At 35.4% G+C, this 20000-nt stretch overlaps 2 protein-coding genes across 5 annotated transcripts in view; both read right to left on the reverse strand.

Annotated features, from left to right (window-relative positions):
- Positions 1-5049: 5049 nt before the first annotated feature.
- park (E3 ubiquitin-protein ligase parkin) lies at positions 5050-12288 on the reverse strand. 3 transcript variants are annotated; one of them, XM_070130008.1, is made up of 7 exons: positions 12219-12259; positions 10891-10943; positions 9634-9803; positions 9159-9461; positions 8199-8426; positions 6979-7146; positions 5050-6303 (listed from the first exon to the last, which is right to left on the reverse strand). In XM_070130008.1, exons 3-7 carry the CDS (start codon positions 9763-9765, stop codon positions 5482-5484), a joined length of 1653 nt encoding a protein of 550 aa, XP_069986109.1. In that variant the 5' UTR covers positions 9766-9803; positions 10891-10943; positions 12219-12259; the 3' UTR covers positions 5050-5481. The 3 variants fall into 3 exon arrangements, with proteins under 3 accessions (XP_069986109.1, XP_069986108.1, XP_027213284.2); XM_070130007.1 differs by having other exon boundaries at positions 10842-10943; positions 12219-12234; XM_027357483.2 differs by lacking the exon at positions 10891-10943 and having other exon boundaries at positions 12219-12288.
- A 1134-nt stretch (positions 12289-13422) lies between these two features.
- LOC113806357 (endoplasmic reticulum-Golgi intermediate compartment protein 3) overlaps positions 13423-20000 on the reverse strand; it is a 13768-nt gene continuing 7190 nt past the window's right edge. For both annotated transcript variants that reach the window (XM_027357482.2, XM_027357481.2), the window contains exons 8-10: positions 19942-20000; positions 19695-19789; positions 13423-19225 (exon numbers count right to left, since the gene is read on the reverse strand). The exon at positions 19942-20000 is cut by the window's right edge and continues 177 nt beyond it. In XM_027357482.2, coding sequence (XP_027213283.1) covers positions 19090-19225; positions 19695-19789; positions 19942-20000 — 290 coding nt within the window. In that variant the 3' untranslated portion in view covers positions 13423-19089. The remainder of the gene's footprint in view (positions 19226-19694; positions 19790-19941) is intronic.

Consider the following 20000-nt stretch of genomic DNA (forward strand, 5'->3'; position numbering starts at 1 on the left):
GGTGCACCTCCACAACAGGAGGCGGACGGCCAACAGACGGAGCGAGGGCGAAGTGTGTCGGCCAGTAAGTACACTGAAGCCTGACAGTTACAAGAACGTGTGTATCTGCGCTTTTTTTCTGCTTAGACGCTGACACTGACTGCAACTGACGTCTGGCTGTCTGCTGACACGGGATGAGCACGGGACCTCTGAGAGCAGAGGAATGGAATCAGATGTTTTCCATGATGATATGCTAGCACGGCGAGCGGGGGCGTCAGCGCAGAAGCGACGACAGACATTTTTAGCAGCGGAGCAAGCATGTGAGGACGGGCGAGGCGCTCAGCTGATCGAGGCAAAGGGAGCGTGTGTGCAAGGAGAAACAAGACGTAAATAATGTATTTGCTGACTACTGAGAGTGTGAAATATGATATAGGGGGTGTAATGTGGGAAAGCAAAATATACATAAAGGTAAGGGATATGTAAATATATAGACGGGTCAGAAATAGACAGTAGTTGTCGAACAATAACAAAGGAAAGCGCGCAGACAGACAGACATTGGTGTGTGTGCTTAAAGATGGGAAACACAACCAAAGAAAAGACAAAACTTTCACCGCCAAAGATCTCGTGGAACATGATTTTATTTCGTTAATGTGAGGGCAAGGAAGAGGGCGCGTCGGCAGAGGGGCACGTTGCAGACCGGAGTTGTGCCGCCATGCAACGAGAATGACATGCACACGAAGTAGGCCAGCGGACGTAGGCTTATCTACGTGCCCGGGTGTCATAGGAGATTGGAGGAGGGAGGGGGAGGAGGTTGGTGGGGGGAGGAAGAGGGAGGAGGGGAGGACGGAGCTAGAAGTAGGTCACGGCGAGCTCAGGGGGGGGGAGGGGGAGGAAGAGGAGGAAGGAGAGGGAGGGGGCGGGTGGACTGTGGGGTGTTAGGGGAGGGGGGGGGAGAGTGTCCAAGGTCAGGTACGCTGGCTATTTTAAGCTTGACCCAACCGTTGCTTGATAGCAGGGGGGAGGGAGGGAAGGGGAGGAGGAGGGAGGAAAACAATAATAGCCAAGAGGAGCGAAAGAAAACCGCCAGTGTGTTTTATCCTGTTAGCCATTCCTTTAAATAATGCCAACCTACTTACCATCATCCCGCCCCTTCCCTCCCCGAAAATACATCATGAAACTTCGAGGCTTGACGGAGGAAAAACCGAAAGACTTCCCTTCGCCGTGCAGACACATCTCCACGAAATAAAATAAATAACACGAGAAAGGGGAGTCGTTAAGGGAACGAGGAAAATAACTGCGTACATAAGTGACACTCGGGCCCGGGGTTAGGAAGGGAGGGAGGGGGAGGGGAGGGTGCGGATGAGCAGTCAGCTGATTATGTAACATGCGAGGGATCCCCCGTGCTATAAATAGGCAAATGAGGCTGCCACAACATCTCAAATGACACCCGCGTATCAAACGACGCTGCTACAACAACAGGACTGCGACACTGATGCGATAAGTTGGGGAGAGGCGCTGGGCGGATCGCGGGGCCGCCGTCCCTGTAGCACACATGCACGTCCGAGGAGCAGGCGGGAGTTTCCTACCGTGTTTTTTTCCTTCTTTTTCTTGCGAGAGTCTTTGCCTCACAACAAGGCCGGGACGTGATGCCCCTCATTCCCACGGGGTTGGGTTGGGTCGCGGCTCTTTCGCGTTCTGTGTTCTCATCACACTCACACACCCCCTCCTCTCCCTCCTCCGCCTCCTCGTCTTCCTCGTCGTCGTCGCTGTCGTCTTCCTCCTTCTCCTTCTCTTCTTCTTCATCCTCGCCGTCGTCGTCGTCCCCCTCTTCTTTCTCCATCTGCCTTGGTTCTCCTCCTCCTCTTTCTTCTTCTTCTTCTTCTTCCTACTCCTCCTTCTTCTTTTTCTTTTTTCCTCCTCTTCTTTCTCCATCTCCCTTGGTTCTCCTCCTCCTCCTCCACCCCTTCCTCCACCCCCCTTCCTCCTCCTCCTCCTCCTCCACCCCCTTCTTCCCCCTCCTCCTCCTCCTCCTCCTCATACCAAAGGAGGATTAAATGTAGAATCTCGTGTGACATCGAATTCTATCTTGGGGCTGGAACTGCGCACCACACGCGAGCCGGATGTCGTTTCATAACAGAACCAAGGAATAATAAAAATGATAATAATGCTAATGATGATGATGGTGATAATGATGATGGTGATGGTGATGATGATGATGATAATGAAAATGATGGTGTTGAATGATAATGATGAAAATTGTTGTCTTTATTGTTGTCATCATCGTCATTACTATTATTGTTGTCATCATCACCCACAATCATTAGTATAATTATCATTATCATTATCTTTATCACCATCAGTGTATGCAACCACATGCGCATGGACTCCTTTGAAGGAATGGTGAAAGCAAATCGAATGGTTCGAGAGGCCGAGAGACACAACGGCCAGTGCTCCACGTCGTTAGTTCTTGGAGGAAGTGGCAGAGGGTGGAAGAGGAGAGAGAGGAAGAGAGGGGAAATTTGGAGGAGGTGGAGGTGGAAGGGAGGAAGAGGAGGGTGAGGAGGAGGAAGGGAGGAGGAGGAGGTGGTGGAGGTGGAGGACGAGGACGAGAACGAGGAGGTGGAGGAGGAGGAGAAGGTGCTGGAGGTGTAGATGGAGGAGAAGGAGGAGGACGACGACGAATCTGAATTGAAGAGGGACAGTAAGAAGAAAAAAGAAAAAGAAAAAAGAATATCAAAAAAAGTAGAAGAATAAGAATTAGAACAAGAACGAGGAACAGAAGAAAATAAAGAAGGGGGAAAAGAAAGGATAAAAAGCAGGAGGAGGAGGAAGAGACGAAGATGAGGAGGAGGAGTAGGAGAGGAAGATGAGGAGGAGAAGGAGGAGGAGCAGCAGCAGCAGCTGGAGGATTAGAGGAGGAGAGGAGGAGCTACAAGAGGAAGTGGAGAGGAGGAGGAGGTGGAAGAGGAGAAGAATAAAAATAAGAATTAGAAGAAGAAGAAGAAAAGGAGGGAGAAGAGGAAGAAGAAGAGGAACAGACGAGAGGGCGAGAGCGCCGAAGGTCGGGACCTCTCTCTCCATTCCTCGGCGGCGAGATGTGGTCAAAGCCAGATCCACTGATCGGCGTGTTACCTTGCGAACCCTTGGCCACTAGCCATTGGTGCCTCGGGAAGAACCACATTCATAAGGTGGTCAGGTGTTGCACAACTCCTGTCAGGTAACACAGACATGGGAAGAAAGTTGCAGCTGCCATCGAGTTGCCAGCAATTTTATATATACACCGCATTTCCTTTTGTTTTTCTATTTCGAATTCTTCTAAACCTTATGGATATATAGTTTGATGGGGAGATGAGGATATGGTCTTGGATAATCATTTCTCGGTGCTATGAGGACTCCCTCGTCTCCCCTCCTCCCCGACGTCTTCTAAGAACGCCCCGAGAACAAGGAGTCAAGTCGATTCCCGTGTCGTGTGTTAGGGCGGTTCAGGAATCAAGACGAGGCTGATCTATCTGATGGGCCGGGCTGGATTCCTACAGTATGGACAGATCTCTCATCGTGTACTAACAAGATTTTTTTTTTCATTTATTTTTGTAATTACTTGCTTCCATGATGCCGTTTTGGTGCATTTTTCAAAATTGGATTTCGTTAATCTCTGCCGTGACTGATTATGTTGGAAGTTACGAATGATATCTGGGACAGAATTTTCCTAATAATTTATGTGGGTATTGATATTTGTATATATATATATATTTTATTTTTTTTTACATTTTCCTCCCCATTCGTTTGTAGTTGTCGATTTATTCTCTATGCATATCCTGCAGTAATTATGGAAAATCGAAACAATGATGACTACGCAGGGTTTTTTAAAACATTAAGAATAAAATTTACCATAAGTGAGAGAGAGAGAGAGAGAGAGAGAGAGAGAGAGAGAGAGAGAGAGAGAGAGAGAGAGAGAGAGAGAGAGAGAGAGAGAGAGAGAGAGAGAGAGAGAGAGAGAGAGAGAGAGAGAGAGAGAGAGAGAGAGAGAGAGAGAGAGAGAGAGAGAGAGAGAGAGAGAGAGAGAGAGAGAGAGAGAGAGAGAGAGAGAGAGACTGATCAAATGACAGAATATAAATCCACAAAAAGATCAGTCAGCCTATCTCTATATCTATCCATGTGTCATTAATTTATTGTGATTATTTGCATATTTTATGTCCAAAAATATATTTCTCTTCCTATCAATATCTACTTGTCTATCTATATTCATAAAAAAATCATTGCCTGCTTGCCTGCGTGTCTGTCTGTCTGCCCTCCTCCCAGTTTGCCTTGACCCTTTAAAAGGCATTTAGGCTCTAGTATCTTTTTAAGAACCCTTGTGAATTAGTAGGCATATTTGCATAATGCATGTAAATAAATGCTTCATCTAAACATCAACCAAAAAAGGCCTTTAATTCTTATACTTTAGAGAAAATCAAGTGGCCAGCCTACGTCACTATTTTTTTTTTCAAGGCTACAGATGACTAGAGGAATAGAGAGCAAAGGGGAAGGGCCAGACAGGAGAAATTCGTGGGCAGTGATAGCAGTCAGAGGGGACATGACAACTGGCAGGCTGACAAAGCTGATAAGAGACAGAGGCGTGGTCTTCCATAATTATCAATGTTTCATTAGAATGTTGTAAACAGCTTCCATATCCAGACTTTGGTGTTTTTATGTTATCCATTATAAATCTTTACTTACAGCTTATATCAAATCAGTATGGAGTTTTATGCATCTGTCTCGTCTAAAATGAATTACAAATACGGAGCAGCCTTGGCTGAGTAAAATCATGATGAAACCAAGTATAAAATGAGCACATCCTTTCACAGTATAATTTTTTATAATTCATTTAATCAAATTAAATGCACTTCTTTCATGATACACACATATATAAAGTAAATTAAAACATCAATCTTCAAAGAATATCATCTGCCTAAAGGAAATTAAGCCGTTCTAAAAGAGTCGTTAATCATGACAGCATGAATGGAAATGAAACTTCACAGACAATATGGGAGAAACCCATCCAGAGTGAGGGGTAAAGAGTTTATGAGACACTTTGTTAAAAATAAAACTATTTAATGAAAAAGCACCATAAGATTCATACATAACTTTTATGTACATGATAATAAACACTACTTCTAACAGATTCTATTACCCTGCTAAATAATTGAGTAACTGTATAATAAAGATCTTTTATTCTATTAAATTCTTAAGAAAGAAATAATTTTAATGTGAATGTATCAACTCACTTATCTCTGCTTACATTAATGATTGCACTCATGACAGATACTGACCTTCTATTCTTGCCTGTGTACTATCATATTCTTCAAAAGTTCTAGGTAACAACTTTGAAAACAATGAAAATGATTTATTACCTGATATGTTTCACACAATATACAGTTAATTTCTGCAAAATAATATCTATACAGCTGATGAAACTATTTCCAAGGTGGTTTTTTTATTGACTGTAAAGAATTTAGTAGCTATTTATCCAAACCAATGAGCTGCCATGCACTCTCGGGTCCATTCTGTCTGGCAAACCCAACACCAGTGGAAACCACAAGACGCTCGAGTGCAGACCATGTGCATGCAGCCACCATCCCGTTCAGTAGGCGTACGACACTTGGGGCATGGCTTTGTTGTAACACGTATGGCAAGCGATGTTGCCTCATCCCATCGAGAGCCAGCAGCACGTGAAGGATCAACAGCAAAACTACCTGAGTTACCTATAACATTGGGGCCATTTCCATCTTCAGGATTACACTCTCCTATGTGATAACCTTGGAGACAAAGTCGACAAAATACATATCCACAGCCATTAAGGCAGGCTACTCTACGGCAATCTTGGTCTGGAATGATACCTTGACCACAGCCAGGGTATGGACATAAGACACCTCCAGCAGCTAAGACAGCTTCCTCTGTTCCCCAGCGCTGGTACCGTTCATAATTGTTATCACCCATTAGCTTGAAATGATGTACTTCACGGATGAGAGAGTCCTGGCAACCTATTGGACATGACAGAGTATAACCTAGTCTCTCATCTTGTATGAACTGCCTTTCATTTAATCTTGACACACAATAAGTGACAAAGCAATCGAGGCACATAACGTGAGCATCTGCGCATTCAAACACCACAACAGGTGATGACACATCTGTACAAGCCAAGCAAGGCACAGCAGGAAGGTTTGCTCGGACCAAGTAGAGAGCTACTGAAGTATCATCTTCACCACTTGTTTCGTGACCTCGGCATTTGAAGAAGAATTCTGCCTGGGTGCCACTGCAATCTGGTGTCTCACATGTTGCATTTATCTGAAGAAAAAAAAATTAATAATATAATCATGTGACAGGAAAAGTAAAGTAACTTTTTGCCATTAACTTACATCTTCCTATAATACAAAAATATAACACTTATACACCTATACGAGCTGAATAATATGATATTTCTGCCTTTACTATTTCCATTTTGCATCACAAAGTCTTTTGCTAAAAGAGTATGTGAGAAGCTAGTGACCAAATCCAAATTTGGCTATGTTTTACCTACATAGGTTTAATTATATTTACTGGTCAATAACATGCACTCACACTGTGAATAGTACAACTTGAAGTTACAAACTTATATGCAGTGTCATGTCAACAAACTACTTCTCAACAGATTTCCACAGAAAGTAAATGTTTGTTGTGAAAAAATACTGTCATGTAATTGAACTATAAGACATGTATTCACAATGCAAATACAACTATGTATTTGATATAAGGCTGATATGAACCTGAAGCTTTGTATGATTGACATTGCATCTCCAATTAAAGTAGCACAATGCAACTAAAACACACTTACTGGTAATGTATGTAAAAACAAATCATACTTTTCCATGTTATCTTCACATGGATAACATACTGTATATTCTGAAGTTGTCCTCTCAATTTTGCATAATTCTACTTCAGTTTTATAAGAGAGGCTAATAACTATCGACGAAATGAACATACCTTCCCAGGCTGGAGAACATCCTCCCAGTTGCACGGATCACGATGAAGTGTCAGAGCTCCTTGCTTGCAGGATGCACATCTCACACGTAACTTTCCTACTTGTACTGAATTGCATGGCACTACACAATAGACGTAGAAGTGAGGTCGCTCTCCCATCCCGTCATAACTCTGAAAGGGAAATTCATCAAAAAAAATATATAGCTACAAATTATGATTGATAATGTTAAGATTGAAGCCTGATTTTCTTTCTTTCAGCTGGAATATTCACTGCATAAATATTCAAAACTGGCTTTTACTAAATGTCAGATAACAACTTTATCAGGTGTCAAATCTTCTAAAGTACTGACACATTTAAGGCAGAAGAGGAACATGAAAGGGACATACTTAGCAAACTGTAAAATGCCTTTTACTTGACCATAAACTGACAGCTTGCAGATCAAAATATATGCTATCTATACTTTCAATTTCTTTGTCATTCTGAGCTATAGACTAATATCTATAAATTAAGTGATACATGAGAGAGAGAAAAGGAAAGAGCAAATAATAGTCATCTGTCCTATGTCATCTCTGTCTTTTGAAGAAATAAATATATGAAATACTCAGGGTTAGTGAGATCTTTAATTTCTCGTTGATGTTTTATGATCCTACAGAGTAAAAGTTTGAAAGAGAGATAATGAAAGAAAGTAACAGAGTAACAACAGAATGAGGAATAGTGAATAAGAGAGAGAAAGACTCATCTTTTACATATTAATAAATGATTAAAATCTAAAATAACATTTAATGAACATAATTCTATACTCTTCTTATCCCAAGATGAACAAGCCCCCAACACAATACCAAACATGTCAGGGTGAATGCGGACTTAGCTGCTCAAGCAAAAAAAATTGAAGCATAGGAAACATAAAATTACTCCACTTTCTATGTTCTTGGCAGTGGCGTAATAAATTTTTTTGCTAATGATGTTAAAAGGAGACCTACTTTCGAGGGGCTATTTCTCCTGAACAAATGCAGCTTGGGCCAAATAAGTGCACATCTGTTTAGTAAGCACAACCTAACAACCTATCATGTCGTGGTCTCCCAAGACATGATAGGGCTTGATAGGTCATTATCCTAACATTATATGGGTTACATGTTTTCTATATATATTTAAAAAAAATAATAATAAAAAAATAATAATAATAATATTAATAATTATAATAATACAAAATAATTCAATTTACTTTAAGATCCCGAATACTCTTCTGCTCTGCCTCTGTCATTTGTATAGTTATAACGGTTGAAGCATCACAGAGCAGCCTTCCGCAAGACCTATTAGATGTCGAGGGCCCTGGCATGAGACAAGGATCTTCTGGAAGGGGTGGTGATGCTGCTTTACTCCTGAGATCAACTTCTGCATCTGTGTGTCCTGAAGATGTTGATGGTACTTCCACTTCCTGTAGCCTTCCGTCCTGAAATGGTGTATTAAAAAAGTGGTAAACCGATTGAGGTAAAAGTCATACCTGTATTTTGCCTTCCTGAAATAGCAATGGCCTTCTCAATCATGGCGACAGTAGGTTTTCCAACCAGGAGGCAGTGTCAAAATAAGGTCTGGATATGTGTTGAATGTATGCATCATGGGTCTGTGCGGGTCTTTCCATTTAGTTAAACAGTTATTTACCTAAAAAATCTAAATATCTCCCAGTTAGTCTCTTTAATTACAAGTTTAATCAATCCAAAGTAAAAATAGTCATAATGGAATCAAACTGAATATCATTCCTAAAAAACAGACTGGAACTCATAGTGATAAAGGAATTAGTTTTAATTTGGTGTTTGTGTTGCAATCACTAGATCAAAGTGCTATATATAATATAATGTCAGAATGAATGGATCACTTTTCTTAAAATGATATATAAGGAAAAGAGAGAACAGAAAGCGAATCCTCTTATATAAAAAAATCAATCTTTATGCCCTTTATTTCCTATAAGTATTATTATGCTATCTTTAAGATTCACTATAAATTTCTCCACTTTTCTAATCATAGTCAGAAAGTTCAGGTTATAAAAATGTAAAAAAAAAAAAAACAAACACCTAACATAAAATTTTAGGTAAAGAAAGGCATAGATCTGCATATGCAATAACAGTCAACAAATCATACCACAAGATTTTGACCATAATGAAAAACAAGCATATAGAAGACTAACTTCTTTCTCAGTCTGTGTGACTTCTGTTCCTCCAACACCGTCCTCCTGCGTGCTAGATGAGGAGGCAACATTCTCAACTTCAGAAGGCCCGGCAGCTCCTTTTCCTTCGTCTTCTTTCGAGACAACCCTAACAGCATGAAGTATGCTGTGATTGCCTAAGTCACACTGACGCATTACCATGTCATCTGGCAATTCCTTACCAGCAAATATAATTCTTAGGTTGTCAGCTGGACTCTGAAGTTTGGGGGCCAGGGTAGTCTTGATCTGTGATACCGTCCATGACTGGTCGAGCCTTACACTCACCTGGTGAAGTTTTTATGCATATTAATACATGTTATTGAATTATGACACAAATTCAGTACAGAAGAATGACACTGAATCAGCTGATTTCAAGTCTACCATGTAAATTTCTATTCTCAAATCATATTTGTAGTGATTCTTCATACTGCACCAACATAAAAATCATTCAAAGAACCTTCTCCCCTGTGTTTGTTCTGACGTAAACCTCCAGCTCATTTGACACCGCAGCCTGCGACGAACCAAATCCAAATAAGGCCATAATGGACTGCCATATTCCAGACAGGAGTTCAATTAGATAACTAAGCATGTCACTTTGGTTATCTCCAATATAATAAACTCTTCACTCTGGAAAAAAAAAATAACAGAAGCAATAAAACCATTCTACGTAGAGCATGTGGCTACAATAAAAAGTAAAATCTCCTTTTGGAGGAATAGTTACATGGCTTGATGTTAAATCAGTTTATATGGTCATAAGTTGATGTTTCACTAACCATAATTAGGTCATGGAATGCTATAAACCATAAAGCTCTAAAAATTAAGTATATTTTGATTTCAAGGACTATTCACCTAATTACTAGTTCAAACTGCTAGGAAAGCTATAAAAAATAACAGTACACAGCATTAGATAACTGAAATAAACAGCATACTGAATTTTTTTGTTAGTCTCTAAACCTCACCAAAAAGTGGTATATTCTGCTTTGATAGACTAAAAAACTTTTTTTCCTTTTTTATTACTTGAACTTGCTTCCAATTTCTATGACATACATTTGTGTCTGACTTAGAATTTCATTTATAAGGAACACAAAATCACAAACTATATATTGAATTGCAGTGACTTTTATTTGCGTACATATAAGCAAACTGCCTCCTTTCTCTTGAGACTCTGAAATTATTTAACCCTACAACAAATCCAGTCATTTCAGGTTATCTAAAATAAGGGGTTATCACATAGGGTTATAATCTGGGCCACTGTCAAATGAATATAAATATTGATGGTTGGGTTCATATTCTGGACTGGAAAATCATGCAGGCAGACTTCTTACTGTTCTGAATTAATGCATACTTTAAATCAGATTTCTCTGTAAATCTTGCTGTAGCAGTCCTGCCATTCACAGGCATGTGCATGAGCTACTTTATATTTGCATGGCTACTAAAGAGCAGGAAATATTTTGTTAACATAACATTAAAACATGCAAAATCTGGTGACTATGCAATATACTGGACATAATGGAGAAAACCTTTCAGCTAGTCCTGATTTTCCTTATCATGCAGCAAGTACGGCTCCATCCCCAATACTATGGGTTGACAAAACAAAGAACAAAGAAGGCAACTGCAGCTAAAGCTTTTGTGTTTTTCATGAGAGTAGTTATGACTTGTGCTTACGTTGGTAATGCTAAAAGAAAAAAGAAGAGGTTCAGGAGATGAAACTGACTAGTATGTAGGAAGCAGAAAAGTGTTTCCAATGATCTGCAGGGGCAGCTATCTCTGAAAAATTAGGAAAGCCCCATTGGCGAGTCAATAATCTGAAAGAATTAGTGCCCTTCCTGTTTTTGTTTTTGTTTTCTTTGTCTTAATAACTATTAAGAAATTAAAACTACTGCATCTGACACCAACATATAACCTTAAAAATCATTGCTTCAGACTAACCTACAGCACTCAACTTTAGACTGAATATTGTGTGATAAATTATCAATCTATGTATTTCTTACCAAATTTCTTAGTCCTACAAAAGTGCTACAACTTCGGATTTTCACCTGACAGAATTCAATGAAGGCTAGAGAAAGGGCTTAGAAACTATATTATGGCCTAAAATGGAATCTAAGTACGTCACACAAAGCCTCCTGCAAGACAGACACAAGGTTGGTGCACTGCTGACGGATTAGCACTTACATAAAAGCCCATTTATATAATTGTTTTCATACATTCTGAATTCAAGTAAAAATTAAGGTAACACAAGTCAATTGCTCGTAATAAGCCTTTCAGCCAATGGCAAAGTCCTAGACTGTATTATTATGAATTTCAATGTATTTCTCTAAGCTCATAGAGTCCTGCAAGTGCAACTCAATAAAATAAAAGTGGTGCTATAGTTGACGTATACAAGATTATCCTAGAAAGTTATGCGGACCAATAGAAATCAACACGATATAAATTCAGGATATGAATACAGCCGTACCATGACATACAGTTCATCACTAGCCTCTTTTACATAAATTAATCATATGAGCAATACCAAGAATCCAGAGCTGATTACGTAGCAATGACTGTGAAGTTGAAGAGCTACATACAATCATGACATAACACACCGTGGATGATTCTAATAGTCTCTGACCTGATCCAATGCGCCATTTCTTTCCCCCACACTAACTGTAAGTAAGTAATAATGGCACACAAGAAAATAAATGTGCTAAACATCAAAGGTCATATAGTATTAGTATTATATTGTGGTGGGAGGTTTTTAAAGCTCTTTGTTAGAGTTATAGTGTCCTATTTCAACGGCCACATAATTGTATGATAGCATAGTAGTTAAAGGAATAAAAAGAGGGGGTAAATGGGGTATTATGTGATAAAACTGCGATTTTCTGACGATGGTAAAAGACGATTATGCAATGAAAGTAAATTTGGTGATGCGAGAGACTGCCATTGGTTTAAGACATTTATCTGACTTCTCTAATATTACATCTCAACCCTGAATCATCCCACTCAGGCATAAATATCGGTTAATAAGCGCGAAATAAGATTTATAAACGACGAAATACTCACTCCATTCTGCCGTTCTCGGGCTCCGGCGAAGTAACAGCTGATTTTTGTTTACGTTCCCAGAAGCGTTCGCATACGTATCTGGATTCATGTATGCTTTAAATTCGTTCGTATGCGTTGACAAGTACTGGACGATAACATTTATTAAGGTGTTTATAGGGGAGGTAATGGCTAATCACCAATAAATGTAATGTGAAAAACAAAAATAAAATATTTTTGAAGCGCTTGACATGAATGGTCGTCAGATGTATGAAGTGATAATACTTAGGGACAATATCTGGGAAGGAATCAATTTTCTCTTGATATTTAGTTTCTTTTGATTTATGTTTGAAAATTTTATCATAACATGTGGCTTGTAAATAAGTTCATCTAAATGAACATAGTAAGGTTGTTAAAAGACCAAACATATCATCAGACCTATATATGTATATTTTAAGTGTTAAATGTTCTACAAAAAAGTCATCCCAACAATTGCTATTCCAATTATAAGTAATATATCTATTATTTACCCACACAAGTATTTTGAGATACCTGACTGACTTGACATGATTGCATGCCCTGATACTGCAGCCGGACATTATACCTCTTTGTATTCTTTGCATATCAATTGGTACAATGTAATTCTCTTTTTTTCTATATGGAATGAGAAATTGCCTCATTAAGATCAATTGCTTGATACATGGTCATAATACTTCAAATGCTATGATTAGTAATTTTTACTTTAAATAGTTTCCATTTTAGAAACTGATCATTCTATAAATAATTTGTTCATCAAATAGCATAGAAAATAAATATAAAGTCAATATACTCATATTCTTCTCTATAAAAAAATGTGTATACATATGTCTAGTGGAGCCAATACAATACTGCTACAAAACTCTATATGGAATCAACTTGTAAATCTGTTTTAATTATAACATACAGTCCCCTGTACTTCCAAGATCACTAGTTGCTGTTAATGTACAATCTGGTAATTTCTGAAACACACAATAACATGAGTTAGGATCATGCATTGCTGATAAACAAGTCAAAACTGTTGGATCACTTTTATCTTTGAGTGTTGAACTTCAATATGAAAAACTAGAGATTTTATTTTTTATTTTTATTTTTTTTTTGATGAACTGGATTGTTAACATTAAACTCTTTAAAAATCCTTATGACCCTGAATAAAAGCTATGAGAGAAAAGGTGGATATTAATAAAAGTCATATATAATAAATCTATATTCATATATATATTTTTTACATAACCTGATTTGCACGTCTGAAATGACAATCATATTCTTCGTACAATTTATTCATCATTAAGAAGAGTCCAATTCAACAAAAATAGATAAAAAGCATGAAAATAATCTAGTAATTAAATGACATTAACCTTTGCTTTACAAAGTTCTAAAGCATGTTAAATAACTTTACTTTTTTCTTCTTTTTATCCCATATGACTACTGCATACACACCACACCATAAATAACTTACATATTTCAAAAGTAAAAATAACCCACCTGATCGTGCAAATGTGTTTTACTTTCGTTTAAACCTTAAGACTAGAAAAAAATCACATGTCTTTTTTTAAATAATTGAAAAACAGAGAAAAAATTATTACACTTAAATAGAAAAAAAGTGAAGAGCTTTACTTACTCCTCAAACTATCTGATTCTTAATTACACTAATGCATAAAAATTGCCTCATCTCAATCTTCTTCCTGTACTTCTCCTTTTAAAACTACAACTGATTGTACATGTATAATAACCTTTTCTGATTGTAGATGTTTGTGAAGCTGAATGAAGCACGACCCAAATATTAAAATTCTGAACATCATTTCTTCTAGTAACACACCTGAATGGTAAATTCTGGCCCACTCTAAATTTCACAAATTAACGGGGTAAACTTTGAAATAAATCACTGAATATAAATCACTGAATTATTTGAACACATGTATCCAGAATTCACATGTAATAAATAAAAATATTCTTGCAAAAGCAATAAATCAATAAATTTCTCCCTCACAATAACTCAATAACTAATCCAATGAAATGTGCAATGTTAATAGACATATTCAACCAAACATTTTTTAATCAGCTTATATGGAGAGTAATCTTAATAAATTATTATTGCCATGGAAGGACAAACCCCAATCATGTGGTACAATCTAGGTTTACTGCACAATTGAATTCATGCTCAACGGAATCTTCAACAACAAATTTCCAACCTATGACATGAAATAATCAATCACAAATATCTTCGTGTACCAAACATTAACATTCCCAATTTCAACTAATTTGCCTTTGGGCACTTACTCGAGAAGGATTAACAAAAGTATTAGCTTGAGTTGTTTTATAATATAAAAAGCTACTTAAACAGAATCCAAATATTTTTATCTCCAAAAATAAGAGTTAATAGTTAACATACATTCACATTTATATATGTATATACATATACATATATATTTTCAGCTATTATCACAACCAATTCATTATATAAATATATATATATATATATATATATATATATATATATATATATATATATATATATATATATATATATATATATATATATATATATATACATATATATATATATATATATATATATATATATATATATATATATATATATATATATATATATATATATATATATATATATATATATATATATATATATATATATACATATACATATATATATACATATACATATATATATATATACATATATATATATATATATATATATATATATATATATATATATATATTTATATATATATATATATATATATAAATATATATATATATATAAATATATATATATATATAAATATATATATATATATAAATATATATATATATATAAATATATATATATATAAATATATATATATATAAATATATATATATATATATAAATATATATATATATATATATATATATATATATATATATATATACATATATATATATATATATATATATATATATATATATATACATATATATATACATATATATATATACATATATATATACATATATATATACATATATATGTACATATATATATACATATATATGTACATATATATATACATATATATATACATATATATATACATATATATATATACATATATATATACATATATATATACATATATATATACATATATATATACATATATATATATATATATATATATACATATATATATACATATATATATACATATATATATACATATATACTTATATATGCATATATACATATATACATATATACATATATGCATATATGCATGCAGGCACACAGGCACACAGGCACGCAAACACACATAAATGAAAGCTTATATGTCACTCTTCAGACATAAAAAAGACAAGCAAAGGAAAAGCAATGGCAAAACAGCTCTTACGTAATACTGTATGTATAAAAAGAAAGAACAAAAGAAAAAAATAATCAAGAAAAAAATACATATATTTCTTTACTTTTCTCCTCTTTTTCCTTTCTTCAGGGAAAGAAAGGGGCCTATTGTAGTGAGTCAATTATCTTTCATACATATTCATAAAACCTAAGACTTGATGCACATCTACAAAACCAAAAAAAAAAAAAAAAAAAAAAAAACTAAATCCTACCCTACTCGCTGTATTGAAATCTAAACGGCATGAGCTACATCATGATTGCATATTGAACACAAAGCCCACCTGCGCTATTCTACAGATAACGTGGAAGGGATGCTGACGTGGTCCCATATTCCAGTGCTGATTTCCAACAACACAATGTTGAGCAATAAAAGGTTTGTGACATTCCTAAAATGAGTTATATACACAAAAATGAAAGCGAAACACATGGATATATGTCAGTAAAAACTATTTTGATATATATCCCTGAATATATATACCTAAAAAAGCATATATATTCAAAAATACTAATGTTTATGAACCAGTAAGCTTTTTACACACCAGTCATAGTGCAAACAAACAACATATGTGCAAACAAGCATACACAAGTAACTGTTATAAAATGTGTAAAAAAGTACATGTAAAAATAATGTATGGCATATTGCAAAATATACATTCTCCTATGGTACCTTGCTGAATTTCAGATCAGAAAAAGGATGAATAAAAATCTTTCACAAAAAGCATGAGATCCGACTTTCACGCATCTGTCATCATGGAGTAACTTTCAATGTAAGTATCAGATCATGACCCAGGACATGAAGAAAAGAAAATGAAAAAGAAATCCATGAATAAATGAGGAAGTGTGAGATTCAAAACATCCTATTACACTATGTTGCAATGCAGGGAGAGTTTGTAATTGATTGTAATATCTAAAATTAAGGTCATTATCTTTTTTCAATTCAAAATATCTATACACTTATTTCAAAATTCCATTTTACCTATAATACAGAATCATAAAATCTGAAATTCTACCTCCAGCAAAAAGTCAAATGCCACTAGTATACACCCAAATTTTATGCATATCGATCTCCTTTTTAATAACATTATGTGAAAAGGCAAGCAGATACCTCAAACCAGTCATCATTACTGGAACTGCAAAGCACAAGAATAATCCAGGCATTAAAAAAAGTCTTGAATAACCAAAGATGCGAACCACCAAGTTCATTCCAACAAATGTAGAAAATGGTGTGAATGAGAACGAATACCTTCACAGTGCAAGAGATGAATTTGACCGGTTTCGATGACATATTTTTGCCAAAGATATTACTAAAATCGATCAGATACATCTCTTCATCTGTGAAGATAATAATTCAACCTCGTCCTATTCAACCACTGATGCACACATATTCTATAGTGAACTGAATCTATTAATAATCATGACTTTCTACACAGGCCAATTCCCTCCAAGAGAAAATATCAAGCCAATTTAGACACTTCTAAATTTTAAGTCTCTACTTGCTCTAAACAATGTCTATAACCAATGCCCATTAAATTCAATGTTGATATGCATCTTAATTCTCTGAAGACAGAACCTTTCTACCAGTCTTTTCAATAGCCGATTCTTTATTTGTTTACTTTCTTCTGAATTACTACTTTTCAAATAATCGATAATGAGCTTACCATTATCATCACTATATATGTTATTTTTCACTCAATATAAAGTTATCACTGTCACTTCTATTTGCAAACTTATGAATACATTTTTAACCGATATTTTTTAAAAATCATATAATTATTTTCTTGTTATAGATTAAAAAATTGTCTGATGAATTTCTAGTAGCAGTAATAGTATCTCTTCTCATGCTCTGCTCAATGAAATAAATTTTCCTTAGTCTGTTTTGGGCTTTTGGGAAGAACTGAATTTTATGGTAATATACAACATTCTCTGAGGAACAGATGCTTCAAGCTTTGAAAATCTATTCTGTAGTGTTAAAGCTATTAGTGGAGCTATGATACTTAGTTCTATTTCTAAATAAAGTGTGTATAAAGCAGACAGAACAAATAAATTGTCTGGGGGTGGTCAACATTTCATGAAAACTATTGAACTTGTCTCTTTCTTTGAATCTTTTTTATCTTGAAGCCCAACTTTGATACACTTTGGTATTCGGCAAAATAAATTCTAACTAATTAATAAGTTCCTCCGGCTCAAAAGTAAAATGCCAAATATTCTTGGACAAATCTCTCCTCATACTTAGAATGCCTTCAGTGACTAGTTTTGCTTGCTTGCCACAGTCACTAGAGATGGCAGCTGTGATTACTATCATTAGTCTATCACAGTATGATGGAAGTGGAGAAAAAATATAAATCATTATGGATTTCACACAGAAAGTGTTACTCAATGGAGAAAAATACAGAAAAAGTAAGGAAAGAAAAAAAGAAGAAAAAAATCATATATGTATATATGTATACATACATATAAACATACATATATAAAACATTTAAGAATATCTACACAAGTGCACTCAAAAAATAATTGCAAAAACAATATAATTGAAAACTCAAAGCTTGACAATTCTTTAGTGGTTGTAAGATATTCAATAATCTACAGTTATATACATGAATCAGAGTCATTTTTTTACAGCTTCCTGCATGTGTATTTAGAATAAGTGAATTTCACTGATACCCACATTCATTCAATGAATCTACCAATAGGGTTAAATCCCAATGCCAAGCTAAAATTAACTCATTATCTCAACAGAAACACCCAAGAGAAAATGCAAGGACAATGGAAACACCAGAATCACACGGGCCTACATACACATACACACTGTACTACCTACACAGAACTTGAACAATATACAAATGATCTGAGAGTGACACACATATGAGCATGAAGTCCATGGAGTTAATGATATCATGGTATAAAATGGGAGACTGAGATGATAATTCAAGGCATATGTTCAATAAAGTAATGACCTATTGTTATCGAGGACAGAAGTGAACGAAATAGTAAAAGTAACAGATGAGAATACAGAAATAAAAAATAATTATCTGCTCTCCTTGAGGTGTTTGTTTGGCAAGATTTATACGGGAATTACTGTTCATAGAGGCGTATTCAACAGAAAATACCAAATCATTCTATCTAAAACAAATAAAAGCAAATAGAGGGCCAATATAGACAACAAATGTTCAGCCAATGGTTTTTCTTTACTAGCTAAATGGGTATAGCTTGCAGAAATTAAATCATTACAAAAATTGAGTAATGCACAAACTACTTCCTTTTTCAAAACAACATGGTATACACAACCCATTTATTTCTATTCTTTAAAATAAATAATAATAATAAACACAAAACCTCTTCCTAAAATCCAATCTCTTTACTTGTGTAAAAATTAAAATCAACAAACCTGTTAATTGTTTTACAAAATGCCTAATAAAAGAACTTGCTTAGCAAATTATTTAATAAAAAAGTGTTCCTTATGTCGCCTTTCCTATTTCTATCTTGCGCTGAAGAGCACGATGAGAATGATATATAGCAGCGTCTATAAGGCCAGCGACTGTATAGATTCCACCAATGATAGCACAAACTCCCGTCAGGAAGTGGCCTAAAGATCTGGAAGAGGAAAATTTTCATCAATACAACTACAACTCAATTACAGAACAAATACTTAAATACCAAGCCCTATAAATATACTTTAAAAAAATCAGGGCTGAAAGAGAATATGTTTAAATGAGGTTCTTCATATCACATTCATTACCTTTAAAACTTTAATTTATAGTCCTAAGTCAATGAGGTAAGTTTTGTTAACCTGGGTTATATGTATCTTAGGTAAAAAATGCAACATATAATACAAATTGTAGCTTGAACCTTTACTTTGTGCACATATGTAATAGAAAAAATAGGTACCTGATAGCTTCTTGTGCACACTAGTACCAGAGAGGATAGGCACATGATAATATATTAAAATATAAAAGGATAAAGGGTTCATATAAAACACAAAATCACTAATCATCAATTTTCAACAATTAAATAGTAAAAGCAGAAAAAGAACAAAATGACAGCAAGTAACATCTTCTCTTACTTGTGTTTTTCCGTGTACTTGACCATCATAGGAGACAGTTCGTAAGTGAAGAACACCCCTGGAAGACCAGACTCTCCCAGCCCCATCTGAAGAGACTAAAGAAAAGGAAAAAAATGTATAAGCTGTCTATCTATCTATCTATATATGTATATATAAATCAACATTTTCAGAAGAAATATATATATAGACACTGGCATAAGATCTACCAAGCGACATATGCCAATAACAAATTTCATGATCAAATTACCTTTTGGTGTTGTGTGACTGAGAACTGATTGGTCGAGAGCGTGGAGCCATCTACCCTCT

The sequence above is a fragment of the Penaeus vannamei genome, chromosome 14, assembly GCF_042767895.1.
Source record: "Penaeus vannamei isolate JL-2024 chromosome 14, ASM4276789v1, whole genome shotgun sequence".
Lineage (NCBI taxonomy): Eukaryota > Metazoa > Arthropoda > Malacostraca > Decapoda > Penaeidae > Penaeus > Penaeus vannamei.